The sequence below is a fragment of the Cheilinus undulatus genome, linkage group 15 (genome assembly GCF_018320785.1).
Source record: "Cheilinus undulatus linkage group 15, ASM1832078v1, whole genome shotgun sequence".
NCBI lineage: Eukaryota > Metazoa > Chordata > Actinopteri > Labriformes > Labridae > Cheilinus > Cheilinus undulatus.
Window position 1 is genome coordinate 26560050 of NC_054879.1, and position 16385 is coordinate 26576434.

Sequence of the window (16385 nt, forward strand, 5' to 3'; positions counted from 1 at the left end):
GCATTTTTGTTTGGCAATCAAGGTCCCAGGGTCTGGAAGAAGATCAGAGAGTCTCAGATTTCAAGATTCTTCAAGGTTCCCAAGTCATCTGCTGGTGTTGGTCCACCGTGCTCCCCATTGAGATCGAGATCTCTTTTACAAGGGCGCTTCATGCTACTATCCACTGAGAAGCTTTAAGGAAACACTGATTTCCTTTTCCAGCAGGATTTGACATCAGCCCACAGTGAAGGCAAAACTACCAGAAACTGATTTTGCTGACCATGGTATAACTGTAGTTGATTGGCCAGCCAAGTGGTATGACCTTAACACTGTGTAGAGTCTCTGAGGTATTGGGAAGAGGAAGATGAAAGACACCAGACTCAACAATACAGATGAGCTGAAGGCTTCTATCAAAGGATCCTGGGCTTCAGAAACACTCCAGCAGTGCCACAGACTGATTGCCTTCATGTCACATTAATGTGAAAAGGCGCTTGACCAAGTACTGAGAGCATAAATGCACATAATTTTTCAGAAAGTTGACATTTATATATATTATATACATTTATATTATACATTTATAAATTTTATATTATAAATCATTTTTATTGGTAATTTGTAATATAATATTTTGAGATGTGTATTTTTGATTTTTGTTAGATGTGAGATTTAATTTTTGATATTCAAATTATTTAAGATGCACCTGTATAGGGGTCTGATTTTTAAATGGCTTTTTTTTTTTTTTTCAGATAAATTTGTCAGCACCCGGTTGTTTAACAGCTGTATTCAGCCAGGACATAGCCAGACTTCAACAGCTAAATCTGTACTAGTTTTTCCACCAGATTGATTAAGAGAGCCTGTATGTGCGAAAACACTACAACGTGTTTTTTTGGGCAATTTTTTGATTTTTTTTTTTTTTTTTCTTTTTTTTTTTTTGCATGGTATGCCCCTGTAAAGTTGAGGCATTTACATCTAGTACCGTCATTGTCCATACTGGCAGAAATGTTTGGGTTGATAATTAACTTGCAGCTTTTATCTACCAGTACAGATGCATATCACTTCTGTTTCGATGTCTGCTCTGTGCTTCATGAATTGAGATTCAGTGTCTGTTTTTCCAGGGGAAGAAAGCAGAGTTGAAGGACTTTGTCATCAAGTTGAGCAAAGAGTACTCCATCCTGTGTCAGTTCACCAGCTTTGTGGCCATCGAGGAAAGGGTTAGTACAATTTCCCAGCCTTTTGTCACATTTAGTCTTTGGCATATATCCATGATTTGAGAGGTCTGTGCTGTACAAGCAAAATGTATCTGCCCTTTTTTTAGGACTCAGAACAAACAGAAGAGGGGTTCACGGACATCCCCAAGCTGATCGCAGAGGAAAACGTCGACATCTTGCCTTACATCGGCTGGGAAGAGCAAGCAGAGAGAAAAAATGAGGATGAATTTTCTGAGGAGTCTGACGATGTGTGTAGGCGATCCGGAAAGGAAAGAACATATTTGTTTTGTTGTTCTTACAAGCAATTCAATGAGCTGTGGTTGTCTCTCTGTTACAGGATGTTGGTTTTGGCTTATTTAGCTCTGATGAAAATGATGAAGATGACATGGGAATGTTTGTAACCTGTTCTACGAAAGTGGAGTCATACTCGCCCCAGTATGAACCCACGGTTAGTCCTTTTAAAGTATTTTATACAATGTGCTGCTGTTGTGAATGCAAATGCAATGAAATAATTGGTGTAAAAAATCCTAATCTAGAAGAAAAAAATCTTTAGCAGTGTCAAAAATATGCAGACATTTGGTTGTAGACTAGAAACTCATTTTGTTTTAAACCTTGGCATATGAATACAGTCATGGACGAAAATATTGGCACCCCTGGAATTTTTCCAGAAAATACATCATTTCTCCCAGAAATTGTTGCAATCAACAAATGTTTTTGGTATACACATGTTTATTGCCTTTATGTGCATTGGAACAACACAAAAAATCCGAAGAAAAAATAAAAAATTGACATCATTTTACACAAAACTCAAAAAATGGGCCGGACAAAATTATTAGCACCCTCAACTTAATATTTGGTTGCACAACCTAGGAAAAAATAACTGAAACCAATCAATTCCTTTAACCATTGACAAGATTCTTACACCTCTCAACTGGAATTTTGGACCACTCTTCTTTTGCAAACTGCTCCAGGTCTCTCAGATTTGAAGGGTGCTTCTTCAACAGCAGTTTTGAGATCTCTCCATACGTGTCCAATGGGATTTAGATCCGGACTCATTGCTGGCCACTTCAGAACTCTCCAGCTTTGTCTCCAACCATTTCTTGGTGCTTTTTGAGGTATGTTTGGGGTCATTGTCCTGCTGGAACACCCATGACCTCTGACCCAGACCCAGCTTTCTGACACTAGGCCCTACATTGTGGCCAAAAATCTTTTGATAGTCTCAGATTTCATGATTCCTTGCACACAGTCAAGGCACCCAGTGCCAGAGGCAGCAAAATAACCCCAAAACATCCTTGAACCTCCACCATGTTTGACTGTAGGTACTGTGTTCTTTTCTTTGTAGGCCTCATTCTGTTTTCTGTAAACAGTAGAATGACGTGCTTTTCCAAAAAGCTCTACCTTAGTCTCATCTGTCCACAAAATGTTCTCCCAGAAGGACTGAGGCTTACTCAGGGACATTTCAGCAAACTCCAGTCAGGCTTTTTTATGTCTCTTTGTCAGCAGTGGGGTTCTCCTCGGTCTCCTGCCATAGCGCTTCATCTCATTCAGATGACCACGTATGGTCCCAGCTGACACTTTTGCACCCTGAGTCTGCAGGACAGCCTGAATTTGTGTGAAAGTTGACTGAGGATGTTTATCCAACGTTCCAACTATCCTGCGTTGCATTCTTTTGTCAGTTTTTCTCTTCCGTCCACGTCCAGGGAGATTAGCCACAGTTCCATGGGTTATAAACTTCTTGATTATATTACACACAGTGGACAAAGGAATTTCAGGATCTCTGGAGATGGTCTTTAACCTTGAGATTGTTCATATTTTTCCACAATTTTTCTTCTCAAGTCCTCAGACAATTCTTGGCTCCTCTTTCGCTTCTCCATGCTTGGTGTGACACACACAGGCAGACAACACAAAGGTTGAGTCAACTTTTAGACATTCTAACTGGCTTGAGGTGGGATTTCTAGATTGCCAGCACCTGTTACTGCCACAGGTGAGTTTAAATGAGCATCACATGCTTGAAATAAAATGATTTACCCACAGTTTTCAAAGGGTGCCAATAGTTTTGTCTGGCCCATTTTTTGAGTTTTGTGTAAAATTATGTCAATTTTGTCTTTTTTCTTCGGATTTTTGTGTTGTTCCAATGCACATAAAGGGAATAAACATGTGTATACCAAAAACATTAGTAATTGCAACAATTTCTGGGAGAAATGATGTATTTTCTGGAAAAATTCCAGGGGTGCCAATATTTTCGTCCATGACTGTATGAAAAATACATCCTAATTTCGGTCAGCCAAATGAAAGTGTTTGCTATATAAATAATGCCATGCATTAAAACATTTTGCAGCGTAATCATACAAGCAGGACAATGCACTTTTTTTCCTTTGGCAAATTCATGTTACTCTATCAAATTATTGATGACTCTCTTCCTACTAAGGTTGTTCAAATGTTTGACACTTGCTTTAAAGCTACAACTCCACAAAAGCTTGGGCGCTTTGTAACATGTAATTAAGAACAAAATGCAATGATTTGCAAATCTCGTAAAACCTACTTTTATTCAAAATAGAACTAAAACAACATATCTGATCTTGAAACTAAGACATTATATCATTTCATGAAAAATTTAAGCTCATTTGAATTTGATGGCAGCAACACATCTCAGACTGAAAAGTATGGACAGGGCCATGTTAACCGTTGTGTAGCATCCACTCTTAACAACTGTCTGTAAATGTCTGGGAAATGAGGAGACCTGTTTTGGGAGAGGAATGTTGTCCCATTCTTGTCTGATGTAGGATTCAAGATGCTCGACAGTTCTGGGTCTTCTTTGAATGTTTTTTATTTTTTGATCTACCAAATGTTTCTGTTGGTGAAAGGTCTGGACTACAGGAAGGCCAGTTCAGCACTCAGGCTCTTCTACTTTGAAGCCATGCTGTTGTGATGGATGTGGTATGTGGTTTGGCATTACCTTACCATTTGGCATTGCGAAAATATGCAAGGCATCCCTTAAAGAAACGTTTTCTGGATTGGGACATATATATGTTGCTCTAAAACCTCTATACTTTCCGCCATTGATAGAACCTCTCCAGATCTGTAAGGTGCCCATAGGCACTAATGCAGCCCCATACCATCAGAGATGCAGGCTTTTGAAGTGTGCGCTGGATGATCCCTCTCCTCTTTAGTCTGCACAACAGGGTTTCACAGGTTTCCAAAAAGAATTTTTAATTTGATTAATCTGACCACAGAACAGTTTTTCATTTTATCTCAGTTCATTTTAAATGAGCTTTGGCCCAGAGAAGATTGTGGATCGTGTTTACATATGGCTTCTTCTTTGCATGATTAAATTTAACTTGTATTTGTAGATGGGACTGCAAACTGTGCTGACAGACAGAGATTTCTGGAAGTGTTCCTGAGCCCATGCACTGATTTCCAGTACAGAATCGCGCCTGTTTTGAATTGCAGTGCTGCCTGTGGGCCCTAAGATCATGAGCATGCCAACCAAACTTCATTCTTTTCCCTTTCACACAGAGATTTCTCCAGATTCTTTGAATATTTTGATGGTATTATGGACTGTAGATACTGGGATGTTCAAAGTGTGTAATTTTATGTTAAGAAACAATTTTCTAGAGTTTTTCAACAACTTTTAGACGCAGTTGTTTTTTTGTAAATTGGTAACCCTCTGCCTATCTTTACTTCTGAGAGACTCTGCCTCTCTAAGATGCTCCTTTTTTACCCTGTCATGTTACTGACCTGTTGCCAATTGACCTTTTTAGGTGTAAAATGCTTCTCCAGCAGTTTTTATTAGTACAATGTAATTTTCAGCCTTTTGCTGTCCCTACATTTTTTTAGATGAGTTGCTGCCATCAAATTCAAAGTGAGCTAAATTTTTTCATGAAATGGTCAAATGTCACAGTTTCAATATATTATATGTTGTTTATGATTTATTGTGAATGAAATATTAGTTTATGAAATCTGCAAATCAATGCATTTGGTTTTTATATACAGTGCTTAACAAATGTATTAGACTACCCTAACCCTAACCATGTAAGGTTTATGCCACAGCTGCCCTAAATTAAAAGCATTGGTAATTACTAAAATCATTTTTTATTACTCTGCAATGGTTAATACACCAATATGTAGAAGCTCTTTAACCCAAATGATATTTTTAATGCTAAAATAAAATATAACTAGAATGGCCGTCTGAGGCGGCAGACCCACGCCTAAGCAGCGCCACCGAGGAACTCAGCTCCCATTGGTTACTATGATGTTCAAAATTCGAAGTGCGAGAAAAACCAAACGGATGCGCCGATCATCACCAAAATTGAATCAGTTCTTCCCTGTCACTATCCCAATATTCCCTGAAAGTTTGGTGAAGATCTGACTTTCCATTCTCGAGTTATCTTGTACACATACAAACAAACAAAGAAACGAACAAGCAAAGATACGGAACCCTTTACATAACCCCCTGCCGATTTCATCGGCATGGGTAATAAAATATCACCTAAAATATAATTATTATTGTTATCCGTGAATTTTCAAATTTACTGATTTACAAAAAAACTGAAAAAATAGTAAAGCACATTAATATTTCTTGATTAATATGTCAAATTATAGTTATTTACTTGCATTCCTGAACAGAAAAATGAGTTTTAGTGGTTGAATGTTATGCTTGATTCATTTCTGACTTCTCAGAGAAGCCCAGTGAGCCGGCTCAAATTTGGGTGAATTCACTTTGAAATTCCTCATTCCTGTTCAAAATGGTAAAACGTGGAGAGCTCACTGAAAATGAAAGAGTCCGCATGAAAGCACTACATGATGCTGGATGGTCTCTGAGTCAAATATGACAGATGGTCTAATAAATTTGTTAAGCACTGTACATTTTACACAGCACCCAATCATTTTTTAAATTGGGGTTTTTAATGATACGCCATAAACTTAACTCAAAGCAGAATGGAGTTTCCACAAGCATTCAGCAGTCTGGTAGGTCTTTATCAAGTTATTGAACATGTTTAATCACCCTTTTAGATGCAGAATGAGTTGCTTAACTGCACAATTGCATTAACAATGTTAAGGTGCAAAACGCTCAGTTTACAGATGAGGACAAAATTATAAGCACCCTATGAAAGTTTCAGTTTTTCTGAAATGTTTTTCAAGGGCTGTTAGAGCAAGGAATTTTTAACAGCTTATCCAACCATCCTAGTGTTATTTTGGATGCTTACATTATTTAACTTTGTACACAGAGACAAATTATTTCACAGAAACCAAAAACTACCAGGGTTTTGTATTATTAGCCCCCTGATGCTAATAATCAGTTGTGTTTCCTTTTTGCTGGATAACAGCCTGCAGTCGTTTGTTGGTTTTCAACAAGTCTCAGACATGTCCCATGAGGAATCCCAACCAATTCCTCTTCAGTGAATGTCTCAAGCTTGTCCAGATTTGACAATCTACTAGCATGGACCTTGGTCTTCAGTTTACACAGTTTTTCAATGAGATTCAAGTCAGGGTTTTGTGCAGGGCAGTCAATAACATTCATCTTGGCCTTCTGGAAGTAGTTCTTCACCAGGAGCTATGGATGTTTTGGGTCGTTGTTGTGTTGGAAGACAAATTGACAATCCAGTTCTAGTTTTGCTGCTGACTGCTTGAGGTTTTCCTTGAAATTCTTCTCGTATCCTTCTCTCTTCATGCTTACCTCAAATTTTATGAGATTCCCAGTTCGGGACGCACTGAAGCATCTATGCAGTAAAATACCCCCACTTCCGTGATTTACGGTGAGGTTGGTGTTCTGTGGGTTGTACACCTCTCCCTTTTTTCTGCAAATGTAGAAAAGTCTCTATCATGAAAGAGCTCTAGTTTGGTCTCATCTGACTCTGAGGACATGCTTCCAGTATGCATAATCTTTCTCCAGGTCGTCCTTAGCATACTTCAGTCTGGTTTCAGGGTGTCTCTTTTGAGAAGTGGAGTTTTTCTTGGTCTGCAACCTTGCTTGGAGACTACAATGCCCAACTAAGCTAAATCGTCCTCTGGCATTTTGACAGTTGCTCTTGGATCTTTAGACACATCTCTAACTAGTTTTTCTCCTAGAGTCTTTGTAATCTGTCTCTTCCTACCTCTGCCAGGCTTGTTCTGAATTATGTGGCTCTCTTTGAATTTCTTAAAGATACTTCTCACTCCAGTTCTTGACACTCAAAAACACTGTGACATTATGTCATACTGTCATTTAGCAGACACTTTTGTCCAAAGCAATGTACATTTGATAACGTTGTATATCTGTCTCCTGCCTTGTGAGCATCAACAATTCCTTTTCTCAAGTCGACACTTTTGTTTTTGCCATGATGCTTTCTCCTGTGACAGTTAAACCCCTGAAGTTTTTTCACTGTGTGTAAATTGGAAGATAACCCTTTGTTTAAACTTGATTTAACAAGCTTTGAGCATTACGAACTTAAGGCACATTATTGCAAATAATAATAATAATGGTGCATAGGCCACAACCAACTTCTTGGATGAAAAGTGGTTTGAAAAATGCAACTGTTCTCCAGATTTTATGGTTACTTTTACCTTACTGAGTTCTTCAATTACTCTTCATTTTTGTGGGACCTCCTTGGAACCAGGTAACAACCAGGTTAACATGAATTTATAGATGGAATGATAGCATTTATTTGAAAACAGATTTAGTGTCTACAGTGAGCTTATTGTGACTTCGTTTTCTTTTTTGTGTGTGTATGTGTGTGTGGGTGTGTGTGTGTGTGTGTCCTCTGTTGTAGAGTCCCATCTGCAACTCAATGAAAATGTCTAAGAAAATCATGCCTGAAGAGGAGATTGGAGAGTGTGCTGAGTACATGGCTGAGTTTTCTTCAAGTTGGTCTTCTGTAGAAGAGAGTGCTGAAATCATGGAACAGTCTGACCAGGAATTATGCTTCATCTCTCCTCAACTTGAATTTTTGACCAACCCGACTGAAGTTGAGTTGAGTGATGTATGGGCCGAAACACTTAATCCTCTTCTCGAGAGTCGTAGGCTCCAACAAGGGTATAGTTCTCCTCTTTACCCCACTGGTCCTCAGGGCATAGCATTTGGTGGTCCTCCAAGTCCTGTCCTAAGTGATCTTCGAGCCAAAGGTGACATACCTAGGTCTTCCTCTACTTTGTTTTCAAGCAGGGCACTGGATGGTCCTCCCCCGCCACCTCCTCCTCCTTCTAAATCCACTAAATTTAAGGGCCAAGCATTTGGCGTACATACTCCTCCTCCTCCTCCTACTGGTCCTCCAGTCAGATCAATTGATCGTTTTCCTCCACCTCCTCCTCTTTGCGGTCCGCCTCCTCCTCCTCCTACTGCCGCTGTAACGAAGGGCCCAGCATTTGGCAGACAACCTCTTCCTCCTTCTCCCCCCACTGGTCCTGCAATCAGATCATTTGCTCGTCCACCTCCTCTTCCTGGAGTTCCTCTCCCTTCCAATGCTCTGCCATTTAGAGCATTTGGCCATCTTCCACCTCCTCAGATTGGGGGTCCTCCCCCTCATTCCCCCTTCACTGGTCTGTCATTTGCTGGTACTCCTCCTCCCCATCCTCCTTTAGCATTTGGTGGTCCTCTCCCTCCTTTCCTTGATGGTTCATCTCATCCTCACCCTCTCAGTTTTAAGGCCAACTTTTTTGATAGTCATGAAAGTGCTGGACCAATTATGTTTGGTTCACCCCTCAATCTTTCATATAGATCACTTGCCGTTGAGGATCCTGAACTTTGCACTGCCAGCTCTGTTATTAAACATGACAAGTCCCCTGCTGCAGAGAAATCTCCAGAAGGTGCTGACATCTTGCTACCAGCTAGTAATGAGATTACACCAACACAGGCTGAAAGAAGTCTAAGGAGAAAAATCTCCACTTCTTTAGTTCGTGGAGGCTTGTTCGGTGCAACAGCACCCTTTAGCTTTGAGAGCAGCAAACCAAGCTATGTAACCCAGCAGAAACAGCAGTCAGGTTTCAGTTTCAGGTGCTCCGAGGTTGAAGCAGACTTGCAGCAAGAAGAACGCTTCCAACGAGATGAACAAGAACCAAGTATGCGTAAGCTAAAGAAGAAAAGTGCAAAAATGATTGATTTGTGTGCGGAGGAACTTGTAAATGAAAATGAGCCTTCACCAGAGGAAGATTCATCTGACTCAGAAATAACATATGGATCTAGGGAAGGGTTCGGCATAAGGAGTGGCATAAGGAGTGGCGGCATACGCCGTTCAACTTTCAAGTCACAGCCACGGAAGCATCTGAGGATTGCACGCTCCGTGTAAGTCCACTACTTATCTAGACAGTTACTTAAAAATTTTGCAAAGCTTTGGTAGCCAGAATGACAAAAAGCTAGGTAACCTGAATGTTCATTAAGTGATGGATTCGTCTTTGTGTGTAAGTTTATCCAACAGTGCTTATTAAAGACATTTGTCAAATGTGAAGATTTTTGTCTGTATGTATTTTAGATTTAAAGGGGACATATTATGCAAAAAACACATTTTCAGGCTTTTCTAGCAAAAAATATGTGCCCCTGGCCTGTCCACAATCCCCTAAAGTCCCCTCAAGTACCTGATCCTCCTCTCAGCTGGCAGCTGAGAGGAGGATCAGGCGAGCCACAGCCATTTCCTGAGAGGGGCAGAGTCAGACAGCTCAGTAACATTTAAAGCCACAGACACAGAAACAGCTCATTCTAGGCAGGGCTGAAAAAAAGGGGGGTTTAGACAAAAAAAAATCCTTTACTAGAGTGTCTTTTCAGCAACAGACTTCACAGCCATGTTTTTGAGACCTCTGAGACCAATATTAACTTTTCTGAAAAGGGTAAAATATGTCCCCTTTAAACACATTTTATACTTTCAGGGATATTCATGTAATGTCCTGTCATATTTCAGGGAAGAGTCAGCAGATTCTGAGGCACTGAAGGTTAGATGGACCAAGATCTTCCAGCTGCAGCATTTAGTAAGAAAAGATCAGATTTTATTGTCTTCATTTAAATGTTGCTAACTAAAACTCCTTCCCCTTTGAAAAGATTATAAATTAACCTTGAAAAGTTTGGGCCTTCCCAAACACTTTCTGTGGGAGCTCTCTAGATGAATGTGAAATAAACCCATGCAGTGGATATAAAAACTAATTTGTAAATGACATACTCAGATGGAGTTTGAAAATATGAACAACAAACACACAAGATAAACTACAAAAACAAGCTTAATTAAAATAGAATACAATCAAATTTTTAAAGGAATTAAATCATAAACTTTTTTTTCTCTGTTGCAGGATGGCTACTGGGAGATAACCAAAGAGCTGGGTGATTTAATAAATGTGGATGTGGACCTGTTTGCCAACGTTTTCCTGAAAAACAAAGGCATCAACTCTCTTGGTAAGAACTCTGAAATCCTTTTCAGGCCGCAGACTGGAATCTAATAATAGAACCTTAATGTAATAAGACGTTAACCTTGCAAAGCAGATGGATACGCCTGTTTTGTTTTTTTCACTGGCGAATCTATCTTGCAAAGCTCCCATCTGAACCATTTGGGCTAGAGAGTGGGTTAGAAAGTACTTTCAGGCGCAGCAGAGTCGTGATGCAAACAAGCAGCAGCAAGAGCTGGTGCAATTAAAGAGGAAGAGATTAGCATGAATGCTACTAAAGCACCAGTTTTATCTGAACTTGACGAAATTTCTTCGTTAAAAGAAGAACAAAGAACAGCAGTGAGCCGTCTTCTTTTCAAAAACGACAAAAGTCAACTACTTACATGTCTATAGTCGCCATGGTTCGTGTTATTCCTCAGTAGCTGCACACGCGCAGCTCGATAGTGGCTACGTCACGTGTTTTGTTGCTCTGATTGGCTTATAGAGATGTGACAGATAGAAAGTTCACCCAGTCACAGTCACAGTTTTTTTCAAAGCCTCTGCCTTTTCTCAAACGTTCCCTATTGAAGCTTTCCCAGATGGCATGTCAGGTCAATAAGACGTAGCGTTAGTTCATTAAGGACATGGAAGTCATATGCCCAGCTGTGATCAGCTGATGGCCTGCTGATCCCAATTATCATTTTCTAGCCGTCTGCTTTATAGTCTAAACTTTTTTTTGCACCCTCATATTCTGTTTGATGCTACTACTACAAACTAATCTTCACTGATTCAATATGCATTGCCATAGATGTATCTAGCTTTATGGGGGTTTCTAGTTATGTGCTCCCTGAAAAGTCAAAGCATGCTGCTTGACTAACCCAGGTAGCATCTTTTTGAGCAGAACCTTCTCCACCAAGTAAAACTGCATACCCCTTATGCAAATTAAATGTACGATGAGGGTGTTCCCGACTGAAAAACTTCAGATCCTGCAATTAAGACAGATGTATTCGAGTGATGCATGATATTGGATTTTTGCCAATATCCAAATTCCTGATTTTCTTTTCCATCATCACTTTGGCCTCACTGGGTTATGCCAAGCTGTGTCACGAATCGTCCTGGTCTGGAGCTGAGCCCAAGCATGCCAGCCCTGCCTCCAGACATGCTTTGGTCACAACCATGCACCAAATAAAATACATGCCGGACTACTAAGAAGGAGAAACTTTAAGTAAAAGCAATGGCCAACTCTTAAACAAAACAATGCTTACTGAGAACAAAAATGTTTGTTTCTATTGATACTATTTATCATTTTAAGCTAATATCTGCCTTTGCTGATGTTATGAGCACACTAACATTTAGGTCTGTTTACAGTATGCAGTGTATATTGTCCAAGTATGTAGCTGTCACTAACTGAATATGTGGTTTCCAACACACCTTATTTTAAAAAGGACAAAAGAAAGCTGATTTACTGGGCTAGCTGTCTCATGAATATAACACCTGTTAAATATATATCTCAGTTTGATTTCTACCTTTAGTTTTCACCAGTTCTCATCAACACTGAAAGCTAATTTTTGTCTGTACAATGAAGGTGTGACGGCCCGTGACAACATCCTGAGGTTGGTGGCGACCCTGCTGGTTCTACAGTTAATGAGGGTGGAGAAGCTGGAGGAAGGAAAACTTCTCCGCACCCTCTTCAGTCTGTACGACTCATCTCAGCCCAGGTCTGTTCAAACCTGAAAAAAATGTGTATAAATAGTGTGTCATGATGTTTAATTCCTCACTGAATCTAAACAGAATTGTGTCAGCCCCATTTAAGTGGGATTCAGTTAGTTAATGTGGTGTCTGTAGCAGCAAGAAGTTGTTGAAAAATGCTCAATATAATGTTTTTAGAATTGAACATAAAGGCTTGAATATTGAGAAGAAAATCTCCCCTGTTAAAGGAAGAACTACAAATACAAGCACAATAATTTTTGTATGTATAGGAAGTCATTTTTAAACTTGACTTTTGTTAACCCCAAGTTTTCGTGAGAGAAAAAGAAGATTACTGTCAGAACTGTGCAAATACTTTTGCAACCCTCCTTCCTCTACAGCCACTTGAGGTGATTGCGTTTCCACAAAGATGACCACACCTTACCGACAGTTCTGTCTGTCAAAGGTGGAAACATATGAAATACTTACCATCCACAGTTATAATATATAATATAAAGCGCTTTAAAAGCTCAGTTAGAAGGCGGGCTCAAGTCGAGCCAGATTTGCACTCAGACATAATACACATCTTCACTTTCTGATTGGTTATATACTGTATGTTACATGTGTGGCCAGTTTTGCTGTCAAGAATTGCACAAAATTCCCGGTTGTATTTGTTGTGGTTTAATGATGCTCACTGTCAGATTGTATGTGCATTTTTAGGCTTTATTATAAGCATAAATATTAGGTTATATTTATAAAACATGGAATTTCTCTGTTTATACATTGCTTTACTGTATTTTTTTTAAGCAACATCTACCAGAGACATCAGATGTTAATTATCCACTTGCTTTTATCTGGCATATTTACACTGTCTGGTCCTCTACTAGTATAGCTCATCTGCAGTCACATGATATTCTTCTGGTGATGATGGGGGAAGTAAATGTAGAACAACAGTCAAGGATCAATGGGAATGGAGGAAAGTTAGTATGTTGAAGCTCTAGGTGGACCTGTATGCTGCAGTTATCATCAGAACATTTCTACATACATCAGGTATGATCCCTAGACCAGTGTTTCCCAACCATTTTTCCTTGAAGCCCCCCCTACATGCACCTAAGAAAAGCAGAGCCCCCCCAGGACCCAAAAGTGAAGAAAAAGTGACACACTGACACCAAAAATCAACAAAGATTTGAATTGTTTCAATGATAAAACCCTAAAAAAAGGCCTATGAATGTTTTTATTATCTAAAGACCTTTGCATAAACTACTTACTAACTATTTTATCAAGGTTTTAGTCAATATTTGCACATCTATTTTTGGCAGCCTCAAAGCAGACAAAGCCTCACGCCCCCCCTTGAGATCTTTGCCTAGACTTTATAAAAAAATGGGATTTTTCTAATGTGTTATCCAATTTACCTGGAGTGGATATGATTAATGTAACAGATGATACCTCTATGATATCTAGCTAGATGAAGGAAGACAAGTCTTCAGCAGTCCCTTTAACAGCTTTTCTCCCTTGTGTTTCCATAAATACACTTTAAATGGAAACACTGGTATACCATTATGCAAATAAACTTCATGGGGTAAGTGACCGAGTGATGGTTTGTCCTTCACAAACAAGCTGGTTTAGAATGACAGGAGCTGAGGGAGCCAGTTTCCTTTTTTCCATTTTTGATTTTATTTAATGCACATTAAAAAAAAGTCAAACTGAGACTGCATCAAGAGCCATTTGGGAGACAGTAAACTGGCTTTTATTCCAGAGCTGAGCGAAATAATCCAAACCTTTAAAAGAGATTTCCCAGTGTAGTGAAAGAGGCTTGACAGACATCAGCTTAGAAATGCAAGCCGGATCAGGATTTACTGAACTAAACCAGCCCACTTGGTGGAAACTAACCACACACAGATGTCTGACACCACTCCTCCAGAAGGTAGATGGAGGCTTTTTTTCCATGTCTGCCACTATTCCTCTGCGAGCTTTTAAAGTTTTTCCTGAATATGTCAATACTTTGGGGACTCAAAAAATAAGCACAAAGGTTTTTTGTTTTTTTTTTCTAGCATCTTGCTGAGTTACAGAGCCATTAGCAGCCTAGAAACTTTGTTGTTTGGTAGAGCTTCTCCATGCAAATATTACTTCCTTTCCCACATCTGAGGTTTTTTGCTGGGACATGATGTCATCTGCATATAACCCTTTGTTCAATTATGCTTTTTCTCTTTTAAATATACAGTATTATTCAACCATTTCAGAACTTAACTGCCATTGTATTTGTGCTATGTAGCCAGCGTTGATGAGTTTTCAAGCAGTTTTTGTGATTAAAATTTAAAAAATAATAAAGGTATTGATAGTAGAACATTAAAGCTTAAAATATGGGTTCATAAGGGCCCAACTCACCATACTCTTCCATTTTTGATAACTTCTGTTTCCCTCTAGGTCCAAGCGCTGGGAGGCGTTAAAGAAGGCAGTGGACTGGGTTTGCTGGGCTGATCGTCAGTACCCCTGCATCTACAGCCGGCTGGAGTTTGGTTTGAGCTGGGAATCCTCCACCCGTCAGCTGCTGGGATACGAAGCCCTCCCTCCCTTCTCTCCCCTCACCGGTCTGAACCTGCAGAAGACCCCTGTCCCTCTGCTTGTCCACTGAGCTGGCTGACATAATGGATGCAGGACCAGAAGAGTTAGAGAAATCAAACCTTTTTGCTTTTTTCTGGGATTGGATTTTTAGATTGTTTCTAACTTTGATATCCAACTTTTTTTTTAAAGCACTTTGACCCATGGCTTTGGATTCACTTGCACTTACGTAGTCTGATTGTTGCTGTATATGTTTTATTTTGTTGCATATCAAACAGCTTTTAACAGAAGTACTGTAGGCGAAGTTAATGTATGAAGAAAGCATACCCTCGTTTACGAATGTCCTTATTCAACATTGAGTGAACATTCAGCTCAGACATGAAGCACTTTTTTTGGTTTTGTAGAAAGTCCTGTTGAGTGATCAATCTGTTTGAATTTTCAAGCCTTTCGATCATTTTTTTTCTTTTTCTTTTTTTTTTTTTTTTTTTTTTTTACGATTATTGAACTTTAGTTAGTGTTTTTTCCAGGCAAACCCAAATTTAAGGGTTCCATTAATTTTTTTTTTTTTTTTTTTTTTTTTTTACGATTATTGAACTTTAGTTAGTGTTTTTTCCAGGCAAACCCAAATTTAAGGGTTCCATGAAATCAAATGTTTAAGTTCTTCTGTGGTATATGTTTTTTAGGGAAACGCTCTTCCACTTCCTTTTTTTGTTCAACGCTTATGTAAAAAATACCCCTTTGATAGGTCTATAGCAGACTGGATTCCTGTTTTGGTTTATTGAAGACACCCATGGAAGGTCTGATGATCTTTGTCTTATCTTTCCTTACATTTCCTCTTAAATTACTCCTCTGCTCATCTGGGACAAACAACAATAAAATACTCCAATAACAGAAAAAAATAGAATGTTTGTCTACTTGGGCCTCTGGTCTCAGACTTTTTGCTTTAGATTTTTTAAGGCACACTTTCGTGACCCAGTTTTTTGTCCTGAACTACAAGTCGAGATGTAGTGATCTAGAAAACAAGTGTTTCTGAGGAGGAACATGAAGAAAATGCAGTTTTAGGATAAGATGACTTCCTTTCTTACTTCCCTTCACTGTCAGAAGTTTTAAAGTGTTGAATGGTGATAACATTTTATGTTTATTTTCAGACGACTTCTGCTTGGTCAGGGCTTTTTGTGACCTATTTTGAGTCTTTGCTGGTCAAGGTGGTTTGCTTGGAAATTAGATTAAATGATTAAAATTACATTAGACAATCATATACAACACAGTGAAATTATACAGCTTTGACATGTGTGACTTGTTTTCTCTTTTATGGTTTGAAAGGTTAAATGTGTGATTCTGTGGAATCAGGACAAAATAAAGTCCTCTTAAATGTTCCTGTTGTGGTGTTTTCACTCTGAGTTAAACATGAATCTTCATTTAAATTACAACCTAATGCAGCGGTACTCTACTAAATCCAAAGATAGGTTCAATCTTCTATCCTGATATCTGCTCGATCTGCCATTTCAAAAGGTAGCTATTAAGGAGAAACCCAAATACAAAGCTTGGAACGTCATGACCGATATGTTGTTTACAAGTCGAGATAAGGTGCTGGCATATAAAATAAGATATTTATAACAGCAGTTAAAGGTC

General features: G+C 39.1%; 1 protein-coding gene across 1 annotated transcript in view; it reads left to right on the plus strand.

Annotated features, from left to right (window-relative positions):
• Positions 1-16129, plus strand: part of parp4 (poly (ADP-ribose) polymerase family, member 4) — a 47265-nt gene extending 31136 nt beyond the window's left edge. Inside the window, exons 29-36 of the mRNA XM_041806763.1 lie at positions 1095-1190; positions 1295-1435; positions 1525-1635; positions 7937-9444; positions 10055-10121; positions 10437-10539; positions 12094-12226; positions 14619-16129. Of these exons, the coding sequence (XP_041662697.1) occupies positions 1095-1190; positions 1295-1435; positions 1525-1635; positions 7937-9444; positions 10055-10121; positions 10437-10539; positions 12094-12226; positions 14619-14826 (2367 nt within the window). The 3' untranslated portion in view covers positions 14827-16129. The remainder of the gene's footprint in view (positions 1-1094; positions 1191-1294; positions 1436-1524; positions 1636-7936; positions 9445-10054; positions 10122-10436; positions 10540-12093; positions 12227-14618) is intronic.
• The last annotated feature ends 256 nt before the right edge of the window (positions 16130-16385 follow it).